This window comes from Plectrocnemia conspersa, unplaced genomic scaffold (genome assembly GCF_051122295.1).
Source record: "Plectrocnemia conspersa isolate PC_06_02 unplaced genomic scaffold, ASM5112229v1 ptg000011l, whole genome shotgun sequence".
Taxonomy (NCBI): domain Eukaryota; kingdom Metazoa; phylum Arthropoda; class Insecta; order Trichoptera; family Polycentropodidae; genus Plectrocnemia; species Plectrocnemia conspersa.
The window spans coordinates 394171-417897 of record NW_028277175.1 but is presented as its reverse complement, the minus strand read 5'-3'; the positions used below and the strand labels follow the sequence as shown (position 1 = coordinate 417897).

Genomic DNA, 23727 nt, shown 5'->3' with positions numbered 1-23727 from the left:
GGAGTTATGATGCATTTCCAAAGTGGTCCGCAAGATCATTTGGGTTGACCACCCCTGTTTTAAAGGTTCAAGACATTTTTGTCTAAACGTCATGAACGCAAAAATTCGATAAACATAGAAGAAGTCATATTGCCTCGAAACCCACTTTTATAAAGTAATTATCTACTGCATGACCCTCCAAAATTTCTTAAATTTCTCAAGACAAGTGCTATTTTTGACACGGCGAATCCCACACCTTTGGTTCTCAACGTCTCTATACAAAAATTGCGATATTCGCGTGTGCGCAACTTATGCACACACACACAACACACGTGAAAATACATACGGTGCTCTCTCACGGCCGCACAATGGCACCTTTCGCCGTTAGACGTCCAAAGTAAAGCATTCCAAAAACATGTTGTGTGCTTATGGTAGAAAACAAACTTTCAACAACTGACGTAACTTATTTTTCATTCAAATTTTCTTTCAAATTTGTAAATAGGACTAAAAATAGTGCTCGCAAATTCAGAGACAGATGTTCTAAATTACACTAAGCGTCAATAAAGCACTCCATGGTAACGTGTGTGCTATATCTATTGATCGAAAGAATACCATCTGAAGTTGCAACGCAACCACAACCGGATTAGATCAATACGATGTACTGTTCCTTAGATATTACTACATAAAGCACTGAACACAGTTGTGTCACTCCATTATTCAAGAAGAACAAAACATAAGTATTTTAAGAGAGATAAAGATAGCTTTAAGGAGCTAGTTTTGTATAGATGTAACCAAAAAGAGGAGATTTCTTTCTAGGATGGAGAGTATCGTATTGATTTAATATACGTCTATAACGAATTGACTAAAAACAGAAGTCGCCGACAAATTTAATACTTTGTATGCGGGAGACAAGAATCGTTGTTTAACCGTTTTCGTGCCACGGTATATTTTATATTACACGATCCCAATGCTAGCTACTTTTATTATTAAAAATAAAATATATGTCAAGTATGAGTCATTGACTTGTCAATGACTCTTATGATACAAAAGGAGCCTCCGGTGCATAACACTGTTTACAGCTGCTAAATATAAATTGAATTATTTTATATATTAATTAAAATAAACGATAAAACAGTAAAATTTGGTCAATATTAAAAAAAATATCATGTGGTGAAAAATTATTTTATTGCACCCCTTTAGCCTTTAATGTCACTAAAACACGAAAAGGTATGAAATTAATCAATGATTCAACGAGTTCGTGGCCTAATTGTCGTGGCATACTTTTCCACCACTTCTATAGATTTTTGTTAGCTTGTGAGTTATGCAATCGCGTTTTTTAATTATGCATCTAATATATTATTGTATTGTTTTAATTAAAAGCTAGTCAAAAGCTTATTTCAATATTTTTCAAATATTTTAATAAAGTATTTTTTTAATATATAATCCACTGTTTTGATCAATTTGATAAAACAAAAACATTACCGACTATTTTAATCTGTTGAGAGGGTTCAGAAACATCCACGAAGTAAGCCAAGAAGGATGAAAAAATCCTTTGCTGTTCCGTCGATAAAATCGATACCTTCCGTTCTGGAATATAAGAGGCACCCCCAGCTCGTTTGATTATCTAAATTTCGTACAATTTCCTAAAGATATTTACTACGAACTTACTGCACACTATCTAAAGCATATAAATTTATTTACTATCATCAGTGAGAATCATTCTCTAGTTAAAAGCATATTTCTACATTTTCTAAAATTCATTTTTTAGGAGAGCGCAAAAAACAATTATTCCTTTTCAGAAGTCAAAAATCTACGTCAAAAGCAATAAAATCGTGCCGTTGCCATCGCCGCTTTTTTTATCTAGTGTTCATATTTATTAGGGCAAAAATATTCAATGAAGCATATCTAAAGCGAATTTTGACTAATAGGAGAGCGCAAAAAACAATTATTCCTTCTCAGAAGGCAAAAATCCACGACAAAAGCAATAAAATCGTGTTGGCGCCGTCAATTTTTAAGTAGAAAATTGAAAATGTATTTAAAATATATACAGAACAGATTTTAAAACAGTAATAAAAAAACAATTATGTTAATGTATATCACATTTTTATTATAACAAGGTTTTTTTAATTCATCCCTATTTTTGATTCTCAAATTATTTTTAACAGTTATTCGGTTTTGTTTAGTCAAAAAATCGGATGACAATGTTGAAGTAATAAAATAGATTCTTGCTATAAACAATAACTATTTACGATAGAAGTAGTGCGTGGATGAATCAAGTCCTAACATCGCAGTACAAAAAAAGTTTCGTCCTCGTCTCCCGCTTTTAACCGTTTCTCGTTTCCCGCATACAAAGTGTGTATAATTACTTTTAGATTATGTTGTATAACACCTATAATATTACGAATGATTAGTTTTGTCCCGTTTTTGACACAAACTAAAGCGTGAAATTACGATTCATAGTGGAGATGCGGTGCGAGTTACAGTGACAGCCTTTCAATGCTCCTTAGATCCATTTATCTAGATATTAAAGGATTGTAGACACTCGATAAGCAAAAGTTGTTTAGAAACAAAGACATTGTCTCGCTTTCTTCGCAATATTGTCACCAAGAAAGCGATAGCTACACAAAAAGTCCGCGGAACAATCGTGCGATAACTCATGTCGCGTGCGCGAAAGATGCGTGGAATCTATTGGAATTTCTACCACGTCTACCGCCTCGCACGCGATCTAATCGATCAAACTTACTTCTTTGGGTCCATTGAGGAAATCTGCATCGGTGTAAATGCACAGAGTCGACTTCCTAGACAAGGAGTCGCTCGCCAGACTGCTGGAGCTGCTCCCGTTGGAGAACTTCATTACGTTATTAAGCACTCGATCACTCGTCGTCACTGATCACTAATAAATACACACGAAACTCGAACGTTACACTGCAGCTGCCGCAGCTGGCCATCTTCAGCCGAAGTCAGTGTCTGAAAACAAAGAGAAAATATGTCATGAGTATAAACTGGCCGAAACTGGTGAAGGACTGCAGTCACACGTGTGCGACACAGTTGTGCAAATATTGGGATAGATATCGAGAGACTCCTGACGTCAAATAATTTTATTTTTCGAGCCTTGACATAATCTACCTCGGAATGCTATTGATCAAATAAGAGTTGTTTTTTAATTGGTTCCATTACAACAATTTGGATTCGAGACGTCACTGAAAGCGTGTACATAAGCCATAGCTTCTGTAGAACAAATATAACAATTCGAGTCATTCAGAAGTTTTAACTATGTAATTTTGTACATGCTCTACATTTGTTCATGAATAGTTTCTTGTACTCTCTCTTGGTAAACTAATATAAAGGTAAACTTCTATTAATCTTGTTTGTATAGCCTCTTGAGAAATATCTTATCTCGTCTGTAAGTGTTGATGCAACTCTTTTCCTAAGCAAATGTTGTATTGTTTAATTTAACATTGTAAATTGTTCCCAATTCTAAGACAACTAACTAATTGTACTGTAAGATAATTTGTAATCCATGTAAACGTTATACAGTACTTAAGAGTCCACGAAACAATTTGAATAAAATATCCTTCGCTAAAATATTCCATATTGTGTAATTTTCCTCATCTCTTTGCATCAGAAACTTCGATTAACCCTTTGTAGTCTAAAGTTTTTTTAATAAGTGTTGCAACAATTCCAAGTAATTTTGAATGAATATATTTAATTAATAAAGTAAATTATATTTTGGCAGAATTAACTTTAGTAGTTAAATTATATATTTATATTTTTTTAATTGGAATATATTTTTTAATTGAAATTTATTTTTTATTATTGAATGGAATTTAATATACCATACGCTCGGTAACGAGCGTTCCCACTGCGACGGCAACGGTACGATTTTATTGCTTTTGACGTGAACTTTTGACTTCTGAGAAGGGATAATTCTTTTTTGAGCTATCCTATTGGTCAAAATTTGGTTTAGATATGATTCATTAATGTCATAATATTTTTATAAAAAGTCTTAATCTAAAGGCTGGAAGTGAGGGGCAGGTGGGATCATTTGTATTTCATTTAATGCATTTTAATGGAATCAAAATATTAAAAAAAACGACCACCGACTGGCAAAAGCTAAACTGACGTCACTATAACCCGGTTGATCACCACACAATATATTGACATATTCACAACTGGTTTTGAGGCCGAAGAAGTGTGACTTTGCAGCCAAATAGACGCTGGAAAAGCTGCAGTTATTAACAAATATACATAATTACATATGATTAGGGATTCCAATCCCGAACGATTTTCAATACCCGATGAGTCCCGGGATTATAAAACATAATCCCGAATTTTTCGGATTGGTTGATTTATCAAGCACAATCGAATTATTATTGACAACATCGTTATATTTCGTGTACAAACTTGCGCGAGTTGCACGTGTCATCTGTGAATCTTTAAGGCTGTGAATCTGAACGTGCTTTTTCAGCTGCAGGCTGCTTAGGAACCAAAATCAGATCAAGGCTAAATGATAAAACACTTGATGCTTTGATGTTACTTCGTGAGTTTTATTCAAAATAACGTTTTCAATTAATTGTGTCTATGTATGTACATACATTGTCAAAAGTTCATTTTTTTCTTCTCAAATAAATATATAAGACCTTCCCTTTTTTATTTTTATTATATTATTTTCTATTTTAAGCCCAAGACTAAAATTATACGTACTTTATACATTGTACGTTATAAAAAACAGATGTAAAAATATATTGTATTATTAATTTTTAATTATTTTTATCGATAAAATAACATGAAAATTATCCCGGGATCCCGGGATCGACTAAATGCAATACCGAAATCCCGGGATCAAAATTTTGGCCCGGGATTGGAATCCCTACATATGATCCATAGAAACATATAGATGCCGCTATCAGGCGGCGAAATTAAATGTCAGATCATGAAACTCTTTGTTGGCATGTCGAGTTGTATTATTGTCGACTGTATTTCGGTTGAGATGCTTTCAAAACGGTCTCTTAACTCGTCCCTACTGCTGTGACTCTGTGGAGTCTCTACAGCGCACCGTGGGGTATTTGGCAGGGCGACCAAAATTATTTATCCACTTGAGTTAATTCTGTAAGTGCTCTAAAGTCTAAAATATAGTATTTTAAGTGTTAAAAAATACATTACAGTAAAAAAACAATACATTTTTATGCAAAAAAGTAAACAAAATATGAATACATACATATTAAATTGTGAATTTCACGGTTTCTCGTCTGAAACCAGTTATTTTTCCTCATCCGACGATTTTTCATTTTTATCTATATAAATGAGGTTCAGCTGGAAGCAACACAGCTACCGTCCCTTTTAAAATATGCTCTGGCAAATCATAACAATGCAGAGAAATATGTCCACGACTTTAAAGAGTAAAATTTGCTAGATGAACACATTCGAAGATCGAATGCAATGCAAAATGTAATAAAAATGGTGTTTTGGCCGCCCAGATTGAGCAAATACCCCACCGTGCGGCGTATCCCTTCTGCGTCTCTCCCCTCTGTTACAAATTTATAATGCTGGTTTAAGACAGCTCTTGTGAATCGCAGATGAGGATGTTTGTGAGCCAATTGCATCGCTTTTTGGACACGCACAAAATGTGTTTATGCCTTAAAAGAGAAACGGTCTAGATGATCACAAAGCAATCGATAAACAAAGTATTGTACATAATTATTTAATATATGATAAATATGTATTGTACATAAAAACCGTTTCACTGTATATTTCATTCTACTAAATGTCAAAATTAGAAGTATATTTGTGAAGAAACTGTACGTGGTCGTTTTTTTCATTATTTTTACAGTAATCAGCACCTGATAAACAATTTACATTCAAGACAACTTTTACATCACAGGTGTGTGTGTGATTAAAGGGCTTCCAATTTATGAATCATAATGACAATAGCTGGCGCATTCCATAAAGCAAACCCTAATATTCCCGACGTAGAATTGCAAACTTTCATTTTATGCTACTCAAATCAAAACATTTCTAAGTTATGAACCCTATGAACTCCACATGAAGATACATACAATCGTAGCAAACAGATTGTACGATTAAATAAATAAGTTTACGACACGCTACATAGCCGTAACTTCTCCGGCAGCAATTCATGGCTTACTTTATCGAACATTTTTTCGAAATCATTGAATATAACGTCGACTTGTGTGCCAGAATCGAGTACATCGCAACATAATTCGTAAAGCACGTCAGATTAGTTACGGTGAAGCGTGATGATCTAAAACTATGCTGCTGATCGAAGAGAATCGACTCAGAAAGTGTGAAAAGGCAGCTTTAAAAAATCGCTGTAGAAGACAAGTTCAAAAAAATATTTCCAAGAGCCGAAAATACGTTTCAGAAATGTTATTATATTTTTTACACATTCTTCTAATATGGGACGCGATGACAATAAAGTTCAAAGTCAAGAAGAGTTAAACTCGCAAGAAACTTGCGATGTGTATTATGTATTGTTTGAACAAGACATAGAATATACTTTAACTTAATATATGTACTTCTAAAAGTAAGATGGTTATTGTATTAGAGATTGAAGTCGAATGAACATTGTAATGGTTTAATTTGCCTTCTACGCAGACAAATAAAAAGCAGATGGGCGAAAGATCCGCACCCTTTGCTTTAGCATTCCGAGGGCTTCTAACCGAGCTACTGTTACATAACACCGCCAAAATCGCCCGGTAACAACAGCTTATCGCCCCGAGCGGATTCCTCGGACGCCTGCCTCCGCTCGGAAGCCCCGAAAAGTTAATCGAGCCCCTCGAGGGCTACGAATTAGATTTCCGACTACCTGATCCCGAGAGGGGCCCTGCTCTTCTTGGCTTTCGGCTCGTGAATGGAGGAGAGGTTTTGAGGCCGTAACCCAGATTCGCGTCTGCGAGCGGCGATAGCCTGCGGTGTGGCCGCTCGATCACAAAAAAACCCACGCTCGGAATTCCGAGGCTCTTCTCGCCGGCCAGTGAAATCGAAACGATCCTAATCGGACCGCTTTCTATCCCTGATTCGCGACCGAATCCATCCAGAGAAAGGCCCTGAAATTTTGTCCGAACGGAAGCGACCGGCGAATCTCCGGGACAATTCTCTGGTGTCAAGATCGCCGGCTCTCGAAAGAGATGCTTAAATATGATTCCAGTTTCAATGTTGTTTCCAGGTTAAGAATGCGGTTCGGTGAACGCACACACACGCACTCGTAAGTAGGGTTGCCAAAATTGTGTTATGAGTCAAGACGACAACCAGAGAATGCTGGTGGGAACATTTGCCTCCTATTGAATTTGGCCAAAAACATTTGGACTGTAAAATAATAAAATAGTGCTATAAACAGTGATGGATGAAACGTATGAATTTCGGTAAGGTGACCAGATTTTAAAAGTAGCAAAAGAGAACACGAAAGATAAAAAGTCATTATTGCTGTGGAGAATGAAAAAAGGTCATTTCGAAAATGTTTGTTCAAAAACTATCTCAGAAATTTTTGTCTGAGGAGGATTAAGGAAGACAAATTGCCGCGAGAGCTAAAAAAATGTCCATCTCGAAAATGCGGACAAAATTTTTGAGAAGGACAATTCTCCTCAAAGAAGGATGTCTGGTCAACTTAATTTCGGGCAATAGCGGGTGATGTCGGGGAACCTTCGATCCACTCGTGAATTTTTTTTACAAATAAATCAGAGTATGCCCCACTGTCCACTCAATGTCCAAACGTTCAATGTGTGCACGGCGAAGCTTACGCTACAAGGAGTTAACAATCAATACAACGGGACCCGTTGTATGTGTGCGTAGGCAATTACCGTGTAATCAAATATGGGTTTATTTTCTATAAATCTAAATTCAATCTGAAAGGATTTTTAGTCTAATGACGAGTGGTAAGCGTAAAGATAGAATGATTCTAAAAAAAAGATTAGACCGAGTTGATGATAAAACAGTTTTGTTTGAAATTATATATTTTTAAATATTAAGACTTAGTCATTCTTAATGAAGTGGAATCAATTTTTAAGTTAAATATTATATTAAAAATTTAACTTAATTATTTTGGTTGTTTTTTTATTAGATACGTTTTAAAATGGCCACAGTATGGTTTAGATTTTTTTTATATTATATATGAAAAATTTCAATTTGTTTGTCCGTTTGTGGCAAGTGGATGAGTCGCCACTTTGCAACTGAAGATATCATTTTAGCCTCTACTTTATAAGGTTTCCTGTCTTTGACTTTTGTTGAACCTTCGCAAGCTAATTAACCCTTTAAACGCCAGCGACTATTTTGTAAGTCATCTGTTATTTTTCTTCACGCGTCAGTATCTCTTTCTAAAAATAAATATGAAATGCTTGTTTTACCGAAAAATTAAGCAAGAAAAATAATCTTTATTATTTTAAAAAAATGTGAATAATTCGTTAACTTGTTTTAAAAAATTAATTTGTTTAAAAAAAATAATCAACAAGTGACTCACCGGTGAGTCGTTGGCGTAAGTGGTTAAGTGGTCAGTCTAAGGGTTAATAATATTTTGTTTGTTTTGTAGTTCTATTTTTCACCATTGGGCCAACCAAAAAACCATGGGGCATCCAATATCATCCTTAGCATTTTTACACAGGTTTAAATATGAATAATAAGTCAAAATCGTTATCTGCGAAAAAATAATTGAGAATTTTTTTGAACCCTAATTTAAAATCTGGCAACCCTTCCCCCCCCCCTCATAGAAAAACTGAAATAACGTCCCTGGTTCTAGAGTAGAAATTCTCAGATGATCCTTCAAATAAAATTTCAAATCTATCCCGAAAATATTTTTTAGAATATATCATTTCAGTGCAATCATAACAGAATACGTTCACACTGCAACGGCACGATTTTATTGCTTTTGACGTGGATTTTTGACTTCTGAGAAGGGATATTTTTATGCGCTCTCCTATAAAAATTTCAATCAAAATTCGGTTTAGATATGCTTGATATTAATACGTAATATTGTTATAAAAAATCTTAATATGAAAGCTAGCCATTTTATAACAAGTTTCATGTCGATTTGATTAAAATTACGGCAATTAAAACATTTATTTTTATTATTATTTTTAGTTTTTTATTTAATTTTTATATAAATATGACTGAGGGAGGCTTAGTGCTAGCCTACTTTCCGCTGCAACAGTTAATTTCTCGCATTTTACGTGCATTACCGACAAATGATTTTAACTCAATTCAAACAAAATTTGAATTGGTAAAATAGTTTTATTTTGTAATGACCTTCTCCCTGGATATATCTGAAATGACTTTCCTGTTCTAAAGCAGCCGAGAGTCACAGGAGATTGACGGTTTGTCAAAACCGACCCTTAGCAACTTTAAAAAGTGCTTCAAATTATCAGAATAAATTACAAAATAAAATTATTACCTGACGCATGTATGTCGTTAAGAAAGAGCAAGAAGAGCAAAGGACTCAGATTTGATCCCTGCGGTACTCTAAAACGCGCATCATATCAACGATTGTCATAGCTGATGGTTGCATATGATGACGAATAAGGTTGACTAACAAACTTATCTAAAATAATTAAAAGAGCTATTTTATAGCAAGTGTCATATCAATGTGATTAAAAATATTTAAAACTTTTTTTTACTTTTTTTGCCTCGTTAATATCTAAAGTAATTGATTTGGTCGTTGTGTATCCCTTTTTATATATATATATATATATATATATATATATATATATATATATATATATATATATATATATATATATATATATATATATATATATATATATATATATATATATATATATATATATATATATATATATATATATATTTATATATATATATATATTTATATATATATATTTATATATATATATATTTATATATATATATATATATATTTATATATATATATTTATATATATATATATATATATATATATATATATATATATATATATATATATATATATATATATATATATATATAGATGAGTCTAAGGGATGTATAGTGCTCGCCCATTTTTTTCTGCAAAAGTATCTCCGATCATTATGTTGCCCAAATTATGACCGATTCGTTAAAGAAATTTAGGTTTTGTTTCTAAATTTTAATTATGGTTCCTCGATTAACCTTGCCATCCCTAAGAGGGGTACTTTCGAACCCCAACATTATTATTATTTAAAATATTTGTTTAATAGTTATAATAACTAGCTGATATTTAGTGTAATCTATTAAATACAAATTAAACATTACTACTAGACACACATGTTTTTAGCGTTTTTTAATAAATACTAAATAGATGTTAAAAATGGAAATTCCGTAAAATAGGTGAATATGCTAAAATCACAAATAAATGCACTAAATAAATTATTAATATGACAATAGTTTTATCTACATTTATTCTGTGGCGTTATCTATGGCCACTGGCCAAATATTATTTTATTTTTTAAATATGTATTTTTTACATAATAATCGTCGAATGGAATGGTCCAAGAAGGACAAAGCACCTAAAATTGGCAAATTTAGAAAGAAATTCCAAAGCTTTTTAAAGTACCAGCCTACAATCTACAATCTAAAAGTGAAGATGGAAATAACTGAAAATGTGCCTAAAAGCCAACATGTACGAAGAGTATAAGTACAAATTTGTGGAACTGAATTGAAAAATGAAATCAAAGAAATAATAAAAAAGCAAGCCAATGGGTTGATAAAATCACAAACAAAATAGGACGCTGCCTTTTCTGTTATTCAAATCTGTTTTACCATGAAATGAACACAATATTGTTTCAGCATCTTACAGTATTTTTAAATTCAACCACATGTTGCCGAACTTTAGTGGACACTTAATTGTTATGATATCTCATATAATAACATACTCGGGTTTGTTCCGGTTACAATAGTTCAACTCTTTGGATGCTAAACAACGATATATCGTTGTTCATCACTTTATAAAATGAATGGCAACAATTTATTTGTGAACTTGTTACCCCGTTAGTATGACAATGGCATGAAATAGTTTTTGAATTAATTTAATGATAATAAGAATCGATGAAAAATATTTTTCTTTAAAAACACTGAGTTAAACATTTAGATAGGTAAAGATATGTTACATTTTTAGTGCTAGGCATATAAATTTATTTAAAATTTATGCCTAATAAAAATAGATGAGCAAATTAAAAAAAAAATAGATGCTCAAAACATTTTTATTATTAACTATGATTAGTAAATTAGTAGATCTGACGATATAAAATATGCACGCTTATTAAGTTATTAACATCTGAAAAATATCCTCAGGAGCTCTGAAATATTCATTTAAATATATTGCATAGTAATAGTTTAAAATCATTAGTATTTTGCTAGCATGTATATGATTTTATAGTTGATATAGTCATTTTCTGTGACGCAAGTTATATGAAATACAAAATTTAATCAGCAGTTGTAAATAAACAGGCAAATTTTAGTACCAAATTATTGAAATTGACTACTATCACAAAAAACTTGTACTAACTAATCGAAGATTCAATCTTAATGGACGACAGCTAAAACATATTATTTTTTTGGCAAATAATTGTTATATCATATGATTAATATGAATTAATAAGCAACTAGTCCGATAAATATCATAAAAATGAATCAGAATACGATAAGATATAAATATTTTGAATTAATTTAAAGTGCCTAAATGTTTGCAAATAGATCACGGATTGTTATAAAATAGATCACGGAGTCTGCACTGTCATAAATTACATTGGCAGCCCTGTCCGTTTTATCTGCTCTGATCCCCGGATATGTCCGCTAATGTATATCTAATAAATCAAAGATTTCGTTTGTGTTGGCAACGCTGATAATGACAGATTCGAATCGCATTATTTAAATTTGAACAAAATGGCTCCACGCACACGAATGGCGAGGCGATGACGTTTCGTTATAACTTTTAAAATTCATTTGTTTTTAAAACAACAAATGTGGTTGCATCGAACCATGAAATAACAAACCGAAACGAGGAGGATCATGCACATGCAAAAAAGATAAAATAAAAATGTCCTCAAGAGAGTAAAAGTGAGTAAATAAAGTTTACCTGCATCGAACGCAGCGTCGCGATTGTTGACTAAAGTCGACCGGAACGCTCGGCGGCCACATTCCTCTGACTGCGAGTGCGCCAGGTGCGAACCCACTCCGGCTGCCCGCCGATGCTCAAACTGTGCGCTATTATCCCCCCCCCCCTACTACTTCTTGTTTTGATTCGCTTATATCAATATTAGACTTACCATAATATTTTTTCTTACATATTTATCACTAACTTATTTTTTAAATCTTTGTTATTTTTAATCGTTTTGAAAAATTCACTGTTAAATTTAATTCACCCATTCTATCCCTTTCTTCAGACTCTTGTTACTCATTATTGAGAATATCCTTTCAACAGGTGCATATGTGCCTGGCAGGCTGAAAATGTATTTACTAAGATGTTATTTAAAAGAATGCATAGACAATGTGTCAAACTTTTGTGCATTATAGATTGCACAAGCAATACGCTATCCAGCGACAGTAAAAAAACACCATTGCTATCACCACTTTGCATTATCGACCTTTCGAATGTGTTCATCTAGCAAACTTCACTCTTTCAAGGCGTGGTCATATTTCTTTGCTCATATATACAAGCGCCACAATAGATCAAGTTTTAAAAATATGATAATTATCCTTACTAATTTACTACTGAATTCTGATATGAGAATATTGTTCAATGCACCACTTCGTGATTAAGAACTTGACAAGAATAAAATATGCTGCTCATTTTTTAAGTATGTACTTAACATTCTGACCGTTTCATTTGTTTTATGCAGAAGTGTCAATTCACAAGCACATTGGGATTGTAAAATTCAGGCAGAAATAGCCTGTTCCATTTTCAACGTTTGCAGTGTTTCACGAAGACGTAGATATTTTTACGGTAAACCTATTTAAATTAATATCACTAAGTATACTTTAACAAAAAACTTTGAGAAGCCTTATAAATATATATTGATTATTTTATGGAATGTTATCGGAGTTTTTGAATTATCGCACGATATGAAAACAAGAGGTAAAAACTTTTGCATATTTCAGTATAGAGTTTATTATTTTTATATCAACAAATCATATAACAAAGTATGAATATCAAATATTATCAGATTTTTAACTAAAAAATCACATTTTACTCTTCTGACTCCAATTGTGGAGTATTTCAGCTGCCTTTTGGAGATTCTCGTCTTTCTGCAATGATAAGATTTTCTCGAAATAAATATTGCATTCTACGACATAATTTTATCTCGGTTACCTTAATGAAACAATAGCGAACATAATCTTCAGCCAAATGTTTATTTCCTTTGCCGTAAAACGCGCTCGGTGGAATGCCTTGGAGGCCGACGTTTTTCGTCATATACTTAGTGAATTTATAATCCTTCTGAGTATCGGTTTCTTTGGACATGTCGATTTTATTAGCTAAAATTAAAATTATAAGATTATTAATATGAATTATTTTTTAGGCTCGATATAAAGTTGTCGTACCGAGTTTAGACCAATCGGCGATCATAAAATAACCGCCTTCAGGAATCGTCGGATTCATACCGACGTCGTAGAGAAACTTGGCCATGTAGTCACGCTTAGCTTCCAATTCGGCCGGTAATGCATAGAAATAACATTCGGGAGAATCGAGTCTCTCCAACTCCAATTCGAATCCTTGAGCTATAGCTTCCTAAGAACGTTCATCATAACGTTAGTTAAGGTTATTATTATTTAGAAGTCTTTATATCAATACCTGTATTATAGTAGGGCAAGTATATACGCAGTTTTGATGGACGACTTGTAAGTTCTCCATGAGATTTTCGGGACCGTATGCCCAGCCAGTTTTCCATCCTGTGACTGAGAAAGTTTTACCGGCAGATCCAATTGTGATTGTACGCTCCCACATACCAGGTAATGTTGCTAATAAATAAATCAATCTTTTATTTACAATATATATATATATTATATATGTATATATATATAAATATATCTATATGCTTAAATCACTCTATTGATTTTTCAATAGAGAGCGAACCTAATGCATGTTGAAAAGATAATTACCGATCCTTATGTGTTTGTACGGTTTATATACGAGCCATTCATATACTTCGTCAGATATACACATTACGTTATATTTTTTGCATAATTCGGCTATGAGTTCCAGCTCTTTTATGTTGTACACTTTACCCAAGGGATTGTTGGGCGTGTTTAGAACGATTGCCTTGGTTTTATCGTTGAACAACGATCGTAACTCTTTCTCATCCAAAGCCCAATCTGAAGACATGATGACGCCATCTTTCTTTTTCTAAAATGTATATCATCATTAGAAGCTTGAAGACGAAAGCATTTTAATGAAAATCGTATTTACCAGTCTTAAAGGTATGAATCGAGGAGTTCCGCCTGCCATGCGAACCATCGGTTCATAGCAATCGAAGAATGGCTCAATAATAATAACTTCATCTCCTTTATCAACGTGCCCTGTAGAGAAAAAGTTGTATACATTTACATTAATATTTATTAATTTAGGGTTGAAAATAAATTACATAATTACAAGATATTAATAAAAATAAATATAATATAGAATAAGTAATAGTATTGAATATATATTGACTGTGAGAAAGCACTCGTCACATATGTATAGTTTAAAGCATAATAAATAAAAATGTTAGTAGTCTTTCAGACCCTTTGTATGTGACGATCAGAGATTCCCATTGATTAGCATCTCCAAATACATCAACGGCAATTCCGTGCCTTTACAAACACAAAAGAATGAACGACATTGACAGATGCCTACAGCTGGCGGTGGAATGTGTCTTATTAGTATTGCCAAATCTCCACATGTTTAATTTCAAAATTCAAGTATAATTTATACTTACGTATATATAAACTATGTACTTAGAAAAGTAACTATAAAAAAAACAGCATGAAAGACAAGTGGTAAAGGTCTACCTGATATCTGAAAGACTTGGATTTGAATCCCTTAATGACCCTAATGTTTTTCAAATTCTATTGTGTCTTGGAGACTGGAATTACTTATTATTATATAATTATAATTCCAATCGATCATTCAAAGTTTTCCTCGCGGATGAATAATTAAAATAAAATTGAGCTGGATCATACATAATGACATCTATTGATTTCAGTCTGTTATCTCACTACTTAGAAATCGTTGATTGTATTTACCCTGTTCTAACGCATCGGGCTAACGCCAGCCGTATTCCAGTGGAAGACTTATAATAAATAAATATGCATGTATGTGTATGAAATATTAAATAAAACTATTTTGAATAATGCCACCAGAAAAATTAGGAAAACATGACATGTAAGATTCAGTGTCCAACGTAACAGGCGTTGAAATTACATTTATATAATAAAAACATGAATATATTTATAATAATGTAAATATAATTCGTACGCATATTATGCTCGACAATGTACATTTATAAAATAATAATACGGCAGTATCCCCAACTATTTAACCATGAGTCCCAACTGATCAGATTTGATGTAAGTATAAGTAAATAAAATAAGCATAATCTATTTATCGTTCAATTATGTTTGGGGGTTAGAAAAAGGTGCTGTACTAGTGTCGTTTTTATATCATTATGTAACCCAAGAACAAATTGTACGGCACCCAAATGTTGAGCTTTCGGTTTAAATTTGAAATTGGGCAAAAGTGAAACAAAACTTTGGATGGTTTTCTAAAGCCCGTCTTGTTGTAACGTAAGATTAAGTTGAGAATTGGAATTCAAAATAGCTCTTTAACAGGCAAAGATTTGGTCTTGTAAGTGGCTTCCGATGTAACAATATGTTTAACATATTTTTGAGAAATAAGGCTTTTGACATTATGATAGTATTAGATTATATATTCACCTAAAATAGCACAAAACAATGCTTCGTATGCTCCAGCAGTTACGAGAACTTCAGTGTTCGGATTCAACGGACGATTCACTAACTTAGAATAGAGCTTGGATAGAGCGTTCACTAATCTTGGATGACCCTAAATCAAAAATCAGATTTAATACGTAATATTTTACTCGAATAGTGATTATAATCTTACAAATCCTCTAGTGTATTGGTTCAACAGAACGTTGGGTCCTACGGCGATCTCCGATAGAGCTTTACAGACGTAATCGGGAGCGGCGAAATCTGGAAAACCTTGGCCCAAGTTCAACGGTTTGTAATCCTGAGCTAGCTGAATGTATTCGACCCTGAAATTGATATATTAAGCAATGTATAGTGACTTGTGATAAATATTTTTTTTTATAATATCGTAGTAAAAATATCAATTGATAAGAACGGAATAGTGGCACATAAAAGTTAACGAGCTTGTTGAATTATAATAACAATAGTCGGAAATTATGTACGGACATAACAATTTTACGATAACTAATTATGTTTTATTACCATACGCTCTTTTCGCCACTTCCGAAACGCTCGGGCAAATTAAACTTATCACCGCTCATGTTTATTCTGGAAACGGCGACGGTTCTGATTTGCTGAAGTGCAGTCTTGTTGATGTTCAACGCAGCGCTTGTGATTCTGGATAAGCAGTGCTGCATCTACACATATAATATGATATACATAATGTCAACAATTGTAATAGGTTATCTGTTATGACTTGTTTAATCAAAAGTTGAAACGTTATAATTGAGACTTTTAACCTTGACAAAATGTCGATTCACTTATGAATTAAAAAAAAACTCTTATAATAGGTAAGAAAAGTATTGGATGTTAGTGCTCTTCGAGTGGAACTTTTGCATATGTATGCAAATGCAAAAAAAACGTATTTTTATTGCGCAATATTGATAACGATTGTGAGGTCACGGGTCTCAATGACAACTACATTAATAAAAAGTAAATACTGGACACTGACCCGTTCACCGCCGACGATAGACGTATTACAACTGCTAGTTCATCTCGAGTGATACGGATACCAGTATCCTATAACTGCTTATCACTCTGTCGGACGATATCGCAGTTGCTGAGATTCACGTAAAAAAAGTGTATACGACATCAAATATATTTGTCAATTTGAGAGGTTATGTTTTTGTGATATTGGACTTTTAACAAATTATTTATCTAATATCTTAATGTTTCCATTTAACAATACTTTGGTACTCGTTTTACCTAATATTTTTGTTAATGTCCTCTTCTTCAGAACAAAATATAGACTCTTAGTATAGATAAATAAATAATAAAATATTATTTTAAAATTAAATTTGCTAATTTAACACCTCCTAATTATGGTTAATTGTTAAAAAAATATTTTTTGTGATGGCATAATTTTGGCTCAATTCAAAAATGGCAAATATCATTTAAAAGTCTCTACTTTAATGAAATTCCCAGAGAAAAAAAGAGTACAAAGATGTTTTATGAAATACTTAATATAAAATTTAAAATATCAAATTCTTGCGATCAGCACCAGAAATATTTTTTAATTTATATTATAACGCCTCAAAAATTACGTTTGTTTATTTCATGACCTAACGGGCAAATATTATTTATTAAAAAATATACATTATTGTTTTTAACTGTATTACTAATTTGTAATAATATAATAAAAATACAAACATTGTACTACCCCACAGTTCGCAGCACCTAGCTACGGCATCTGACTTCTGCAGTCAAAAATTGGACGCAGCACCGTCTGATATGACGGCTTCCATAAAAATGGCACATGGTTAGGACATAGAAGATGCGTAAGTGGAATTATGACTATTGAAAAATCTATAACATTTTGAACAATATATCATAAAGTATTTCAATTGGCAGCGAGCCAACACCAACCGACCCTAACTCTAAAAATGAAGTTGCTTTTTAAAATAGAATTGTTTATTATGGTTGTCGAAAGCAGAAAACGTCCGAGAATTAAGGGGTTAAGATTTAAGTACATCTAGAGAAAGATGATAATAAAAAATAAAATAAGTATCACTAGTTGACAACTATAATTATAAATCCTTAGAAACAATTTCTTTACTTAATATTTATTCCTGAAATATATTAAAATGTGTTATTATTCCCGATTTGATAGCAGTCGGCTCCGATCGTCGTTACGAAGCGATCGAATCACGCCGAGCTCAATAAAGGTTTACACACAAACCCACGTATTATGAATTCAAATCTAAGATCAACACGCAACATTAATAGTAAGGCGTTATGCAGTTTTTTTCCTACCAGCATTTATATTAGCAATTCTGCTATCGATTATATACAAATTCAATTCATAGAGCTGGTTTTTAAATACTGTAACTAAAGTTTTCATAGAATATTTTAAAAAATGAAAAATGTCCAGACATATAAAATTTCATTAGTGGCAAAATCAGGGATGTGATTTCAGCTTTCTCCAGGAGCAGGGCAATGTTGGCCAGTAAATGGTCGTTCAAAATTCATAGGGTTTCATTAAATGACATGCACTTTTTAGCCAAACTCTAGGGGAAGGACAAATGGGCTCCTACCTCCCCCCACCAAATGGCGTCCATGATCAAAAAACCTAACTTTTATAAGTGATGCACAGGATGCCTTCGGGCGATTATTAAAATCTTCATGGACATTTAATGGGTAGAGGTAATTTAACTACGCTGTGTGGCCAGCATCGTACTATTTAGTAACCGTAAGCCAATTATGTTACTACTGAACCGTTATGGTGTATTACAAAAAATGTGATTTTATCGTGGTCACTCAACGATTATTTAGCCGCCAGTTCACCATCAACCGTAATAATCCGCAAGACATAAATTAATCTTTGATAATGTTCATAAGTATACAAATTTGCTTGTTTACTTCTTTCTTTTGATATTAATAATATAACTAACAAAAAATAAATTATATTGTCTTCAATGCTACAAAAAACAGCCTCGATTTAGTAACAAAATGTGTGCTAATAACTATTTTTTTGAATTACTATAATAAGTACTGTAATAATCTATTAGCTCGAGGATTGTTATTAAAAAAACTACCTTTTAGTCCTATGAAGAAATTAAAACCTTTGCATCTGACATACGTATGAAAATGCATTTTAAATGTAAATTATGAAAAACTTCATAATTTACATTTAAAATGCAAATAAATTATGAAAAAAAAGCAGATAATGAATGAATTCGTTATCGAGCGTTTCCAAGGCGACAGCGACCGCACAATTTTATTGCTTTTGACATGGATTTTTGACTTCTAATATGGGATAGTTGTTTTTTGCGTTCTCATATTGGTCACAATTCTGTTTATATATGGTTTATTCTATTATCATGTATTTCAAATCGTAATATTGTTATAAAAAGTTTTAATATGAACGCTAGATATCCGAGCGTTTTCACTGCGATTTTATTGCTTCCAACGTGGATTTTAACAGGGACGTGATTTGGGGGGCAGGCAGAAAAATGCATGTCATTAAATAAAATACTAATAATATTAATAAAATCGAAATAATAAAACAGTGATCACTGACTGGCCAATATAATTTATTAAATAAATGGTAGATCATAAATTAATGCACCAGGCCTGATTGATGCTTCGCTCGCTCGCGAGTAAAGTGACGAGAGCGAATGAAAGATAAGAACATGTATCATCGAGGTCAATATCAAGGGTTACAAAACATGTTATATTTTTAAAAATTAATTAATAAAAAAATATATTTGACAACATCTTTAAATTTATATTTATTCAACAAATTCTATAAATCAACACAACAAAATGACAAAATAAATTGAAAAAACTTAATATAAAATACTTTTAATTATTTTTTCAGTTGCAATAAAACATTACCGACGTCCTAAGAACGGCGGTGGTAATGATTTACATTCAAAACCATGCCATTTCAGCTTTTTCAGGAAAGAGAGGCAAAAATTGCCCAGTCTTTTTATTGTTTTGATTTTATTAAAATTCATAGTATTTCATTAAATGACATGTATTTTTCTGGCCAAATTTAAGGAAGTCATTGTTTAGAATCGAATTGTCGCAGTAGAAACGCTCGGTTATCTAACGTTTATATTAAGACTTTTTAAAACAAAATTATGACTTACAATAAGTGAGCATCGGATGAAACATATTTAAGCCGAATTTCGCCCAATAGAAGAGCGCAAAAAAACAATTATCTCTTCTCAGAAGGTAAAAATCCACCGTCGCGATTTTATTGCTTTTGACGTGAATTTTTACTTCTGAGAAGGGACATTTGTTTTCGCGCCCTCCTATTGACCAAAATTCGCTTTGAATATACTTTGACCAATATTCTCATATCAGAAGTCTGTAGTAATATTAATAAGGATAGCTATCATATTTTTAAAATCTAATAAAATATCGATATATTAACGTGTACCAGTTACACATCACAGAAAGGAAATGTTAAAACAACAAAAATATTATTTTTAAATAAAAAATATTTACTCATATGATTATGACCAAAATTAAATTTATTTGAAAGATTGTATAAACATAATATTGCGCGATGGCAATATCAATGTTGGCGCATGGACAGCTGTCAAAGTGACACGAGGCAATTATGAGTAGCGTCGAAGAACGTCGCGTAGCCGCTATCGGCCAAGCTTTAGCTGCCGCAGCCGCCAGCGCCGCCGATGGCAAAGGACTCAAAGCCGCCAGCGGAGCCCTGCGTAGAGCGGCCGCCGCCGGAGGCCTCTCCGGCCTCCCCCGTCGCGCCGAACTTTTAGCCGCAGTCCCTCAACACCAGCGAGCGCTTCTGCTTCCCCTCCTCAGAGCGAAACCCGTCAGAACAGCCTCCGGAATCGCCGTAGTCGCAGTCATGTGCAAGCCTCACAGATGCCCCCATATAAACATGACGGGAAACATTTGCGTGTATTGCCCTGGCGGACCGGATTCGGATTTCGAATATTCCACTCAGAGCTACACCGGCTACGAACCCACGTCAATGAGAGCAATCCGAGCTAGATACGACCCATACTTACAAACCAAACACAGAATTGAGCAGTTGAAGCAGCTCGGACACAACGTCGACAAAGTTGAGTTCATCGTCATGGGCGGTACATTCATGTGTTTGTCTGAAGATTACAGAGATTTCTTCATCAGGTTTGTAATCAATTACAATTCAACAATACATTTGCCACAAAGGCGAGAGAACTCAAATTATATGTAACATTACATTTTGAATCAGATTTTTTTCTAGATACTTACAATCGTTTTTTAAACACTATAATTCATTTTTAATCTTCATTTAATTACAATTATAATTATAAATTCGATTAATAGATTAGGTTTTCCTAGATTTTTCTAATCTCACGGATGAATATTGTGCTATATTATGCATTGTGTAATTTATTCATTATAAGCTTTTAATTTTTAAATTGATGTCACCAGTTGATTTGGTTTACATTGATTTACAATATATAATTTTAGTTACTGTGTGACAAAAAAGTGCTTAAATTTTTTAACATGTTATATATGTATGTATATTCTGAATATTTTTTTAAGAAATTTGCACGATGCACTATCAGGACATAGATCTTTGAGTGTACAAGAAGCTGTGAAGTATTCTGAAAAATCCAAAGTTAAATGTATCGGTATTACGATTGAAACGCGACCAGATTATTGTTTGAAAAGACATTTATCCGATATGCTCATCTACGGCTGTACGAGGTATTTCTTTTATATTATTATTGTATGAAATTATTTTTAATTGATTTAATATGCACAGATTAGAAATTGGAGTACAATCTGTTTACGAAGACATCGCCAGAGACACAAACAGGGGTCATACAGTCAGAGCCGTATCTGAAAGCTTTCACATGGCTAAAGACGCTGGTTTCAAAGTATAATATTTTTTGAATATCTCGTATTATAATTAAAAATTCTAATCCATTTATTATTTAGGTAGTCGCTCATATGATGCCCGATCTTCCAAATATGGATTTTGAAAGAGACATTGAGCAATTTATCGAATTCTTTGAAAATCCGGCGTTCAGAGCCGACGGCTTAAAAATATATCCAACGCTCGTAATCCGCGGTACCGGTCTCTATGAATTATGGAAAACCGGTAGATACAAGAGTTATCCACCATCTACTTTAGTAGATTTAGTCGCTAAAATATTGGCACTTGTACCGCCGTGGACAAGAGTTTATAGGTATTTTAAATTTATAATTTGTCTCATCCGGAATGAACAATATAGGTGAATTTTTTTATTTAAGGGTTCAACGAGATATCCCAATGCCTCTCGTCAGTTCCGGAGTCGAACATGGAAATCTTCGCGAGCTGGCTCTGTCCAGAATGAAAGATCTGGGTCTGGACTGTCGCGACGTTAGAACCAGAGAAGTTGGCATTCAAGAAATACATAATAAAATAAGACCATACGAAGTGGAACTTGTTAGAAGAGATTATGTTGCTAATGGAGGATGGGAAACCTTCCTCTCTTACGAAGACCCTCAACAAGACATATTAGTCGGTCTTTTGAGGCTTAGAAAGTGTTCGAACGAAACATACAGGCCAGAATTAAAACCAGGACCCAATTCAGATTTTCATCAATGCAGTATTGTCAGAGAGCTTCATGTCTACGGAAGTGTCGTACCTGTAAGTCGTAATACATTTATACATCATAAAAAGACATTGGTATATCAGCATAAAGTACATAAAAATAGTTTAAATCAACTGAAACGTATTACCCGTTAAAAATATATTTTAAATAATAGCAAAAATAGGTGTTTATTGTATTATTATTTTAAGGTAAACGCTCGAGATCCGTCCAAGTTTCAACATCAAGGCTTTGGAATGTTACTTATGGAAGAAGCCGAAAGAATCGCAAGAGAGGAACACAACTCGGATAAAATTGCTGTCATATCTGGCGTCGGAACAAGAAATTATTACGCCAAGATCGGATATCGTTTAGAAGGCCCTTTTATGGTAAAGTCGTTGATGTGATTACAAAAATATGAAATGTATTTTATAAAAGATCTTTTATCAAATAAAAAAATAATATTTAATAATTATATTTGTATTTGTTGTTGTGTAAAACACCGATTTAACGAAAAAAATATTAAAATATTTTGGTCATGCTACAATTCTGCGTATTTATATGTTAATTTTGTGAACTTAAAATTGTTGACCGGCAAAAAGATGAAATGGTATATATATTTATTCGCCACATACGATTACGATGAACTGATGAACAGATTAATGGCTAATAATAGAAACAGCTATAGCTAAATTTTTCTGAAAATCTGAATCCTTATATAGTGAACTTCTGTAAACATTAGTGAGCAATTTCATCCCTATTTTCTCGACTAAGAGCTGATTTACACACTGCCAGCTGGAAGTTGACTGAAGGATCACTGGCATTCCAGTTCACTGGCGCATTACCGTTCACACAGTCCCAGCAACTGGAAAAACCATTGTTATGAAGAAGCGACTGGCAGGCGACAGTTGTCGTTTTAAACGGTGCCACTCACCTTGTGCCAGTACGGTAGTGTGGTGGAGGGGGGAGCTGGCGTGCCAATAAAACAAAAATATTCGTTCTGCTAGAGCTGCAAACTATTCATCAGCTGGCAGAGAAGCTCGAATTCTACGAATCTACTATTCATAATCATATGAAAAAGGAAATTTCACACTTGCTGAGAACTTAAACTTTGAAGAAAACATATTTTACACGATTTGGTGACCAGAGACGAGAAATGGGTGCTATATGACATTTACGTAGACGTAAAAAAAAATGGTTATCAAGAAAGCAAGTAAAACCAATGGCGAAACCCGGACTGACTGCAAAAATGTACTT

At 33.2% G+C, this 23727-nt stretch overlaps 3 protein-coding genes across 4 annotated transcripts in view; 1 reads left to right on the top strand and 2 right to left on the bottom strand.

The window, feature by feature from the left end:
• LOC148229053 (uncharacterized) overlaps window positions 1–12106 on the bottom strand; it is a 37390-nt gene extending 25284 nt beyond the window's left edge. Inside the window, exons 1-2 of the mRNA XM_088197117.1 lie at window positions 12039–12106; window positions 2723–2946 (exon numbers count right to left, since the gene is read on the bottom strand). Coding sequence (XP_088053243.1) covers window positions 2723–2833 — 111 coding nt within the window. The 5' untranslated portion in view covers window positions 2834–2946; window positions 12039–12106. The remainder of the gene's footprint in view (window positions 1–2722; window positions 2947–12038) is intronic.
• Window positions 12107–13045: 939 nt separating this feature from the next.
• Kyat (Kynurenine aminotransferase) lies at window positions 13046–17009 on the bottom strand. Of its 2 annotated transcripts, none has more exons than XM_088196284.1 (10): window positions 16875–17009; window positions 16406–16560; window positions 16059–16209; window positions 15872–15998; window positions 14367–14476; window positions 14060–14303; window positions 13752–13918; window positions 13502–13688; window positions 13272–13435; window positions 13046–13207 (listed from the first exon to the last, which is right to left on the bottom strand). In XM_088196284.1, the coding sequence occupies exons 2-10, from the start codon at window positions 16558–16560 to the stop codon at window positions 13142–13144; spliced, it is 1371 nt and encodes a 456-aa protein (XP_088052410.1). In that variant the 5' UTR covers window positions 16875–17009; the 3' UTR covers window positions 13046–13141. The 2 variants fall into 2 exon arrangements, with proteins under 2 accessions (XP_088052410.1, XP_088052411.1); XM_088196285.1 differs by having other exon boundaries at window positions 16663–16907.
• A 3426-nt stretch (window positions 17010–20435) lies between these two features.
• Window positions 20436–22886, top strand: Elp3 (elongator complex protein 3). The gene is made up of 6 exons (XM_088196283.1): window positions 20436–21034; window positions 21437–21601; window positions 21660–21774; window positions 21836–22086; window positions 22151–22529; window positions 22683–22886. Exons 1-6 carry the CDS (start codon window positions 20493–20495, stop codon window positions 22875–22877), a joined length of 1647 nt encoding a protein of 548 aa, XP_088052409.1. The 5' UTR covers window positions 20436–20492; the 3' UTR covers window positions 22878–22886.
• Window positions 22887–23727: the final 841 nt, after the last annotated feature.

Bases quoted from the DNA above. Each gene is read 5' to 3' on its own strand.
- Kyat (XM_088196284.1), bottom strand. From the start codon at position 16,560: ATGCAGCACTGCTTATCCAGAATCACAAGCGCTGCGTTGAACATCAAC. The intron at 14,477-15,871 runs GTGAATATATAA...TTTTCTCTACAG, and splicing joins ATTGTTTTGTGCTATTTTAG to GGCACGTTGATAAAGGAGAT. The intron at 13,208-13,271 runs GTAACCGAGATA...TTATCATTGCAG, and splicing joins TTCGCTATTGTTTCATTAAG to AAAGACGAGAATCTCCAAAA.
- Elp3 (XM_088196283.1), top strand. From the start codon at position 20,493: ATGAGTAGCGTCGAAGAACGTCGCGTAGCCGCTATCGGCCAAGCTTTA. The intron at 21,775-21,835 runs GTATAATATTTT...TTTATTATTTAG, and splicing joins CTAAAGACGCTGGTTTCAAA to GTAGTCGCTCATATGATGCC. The intron at 22,530-22,682 runs GTAAGTCGTAAT...TATTATTTTAAG, and splicing joins TCTACGGAAGTGTCGTACCT to GTAAACGCTCGAGATCCGTC.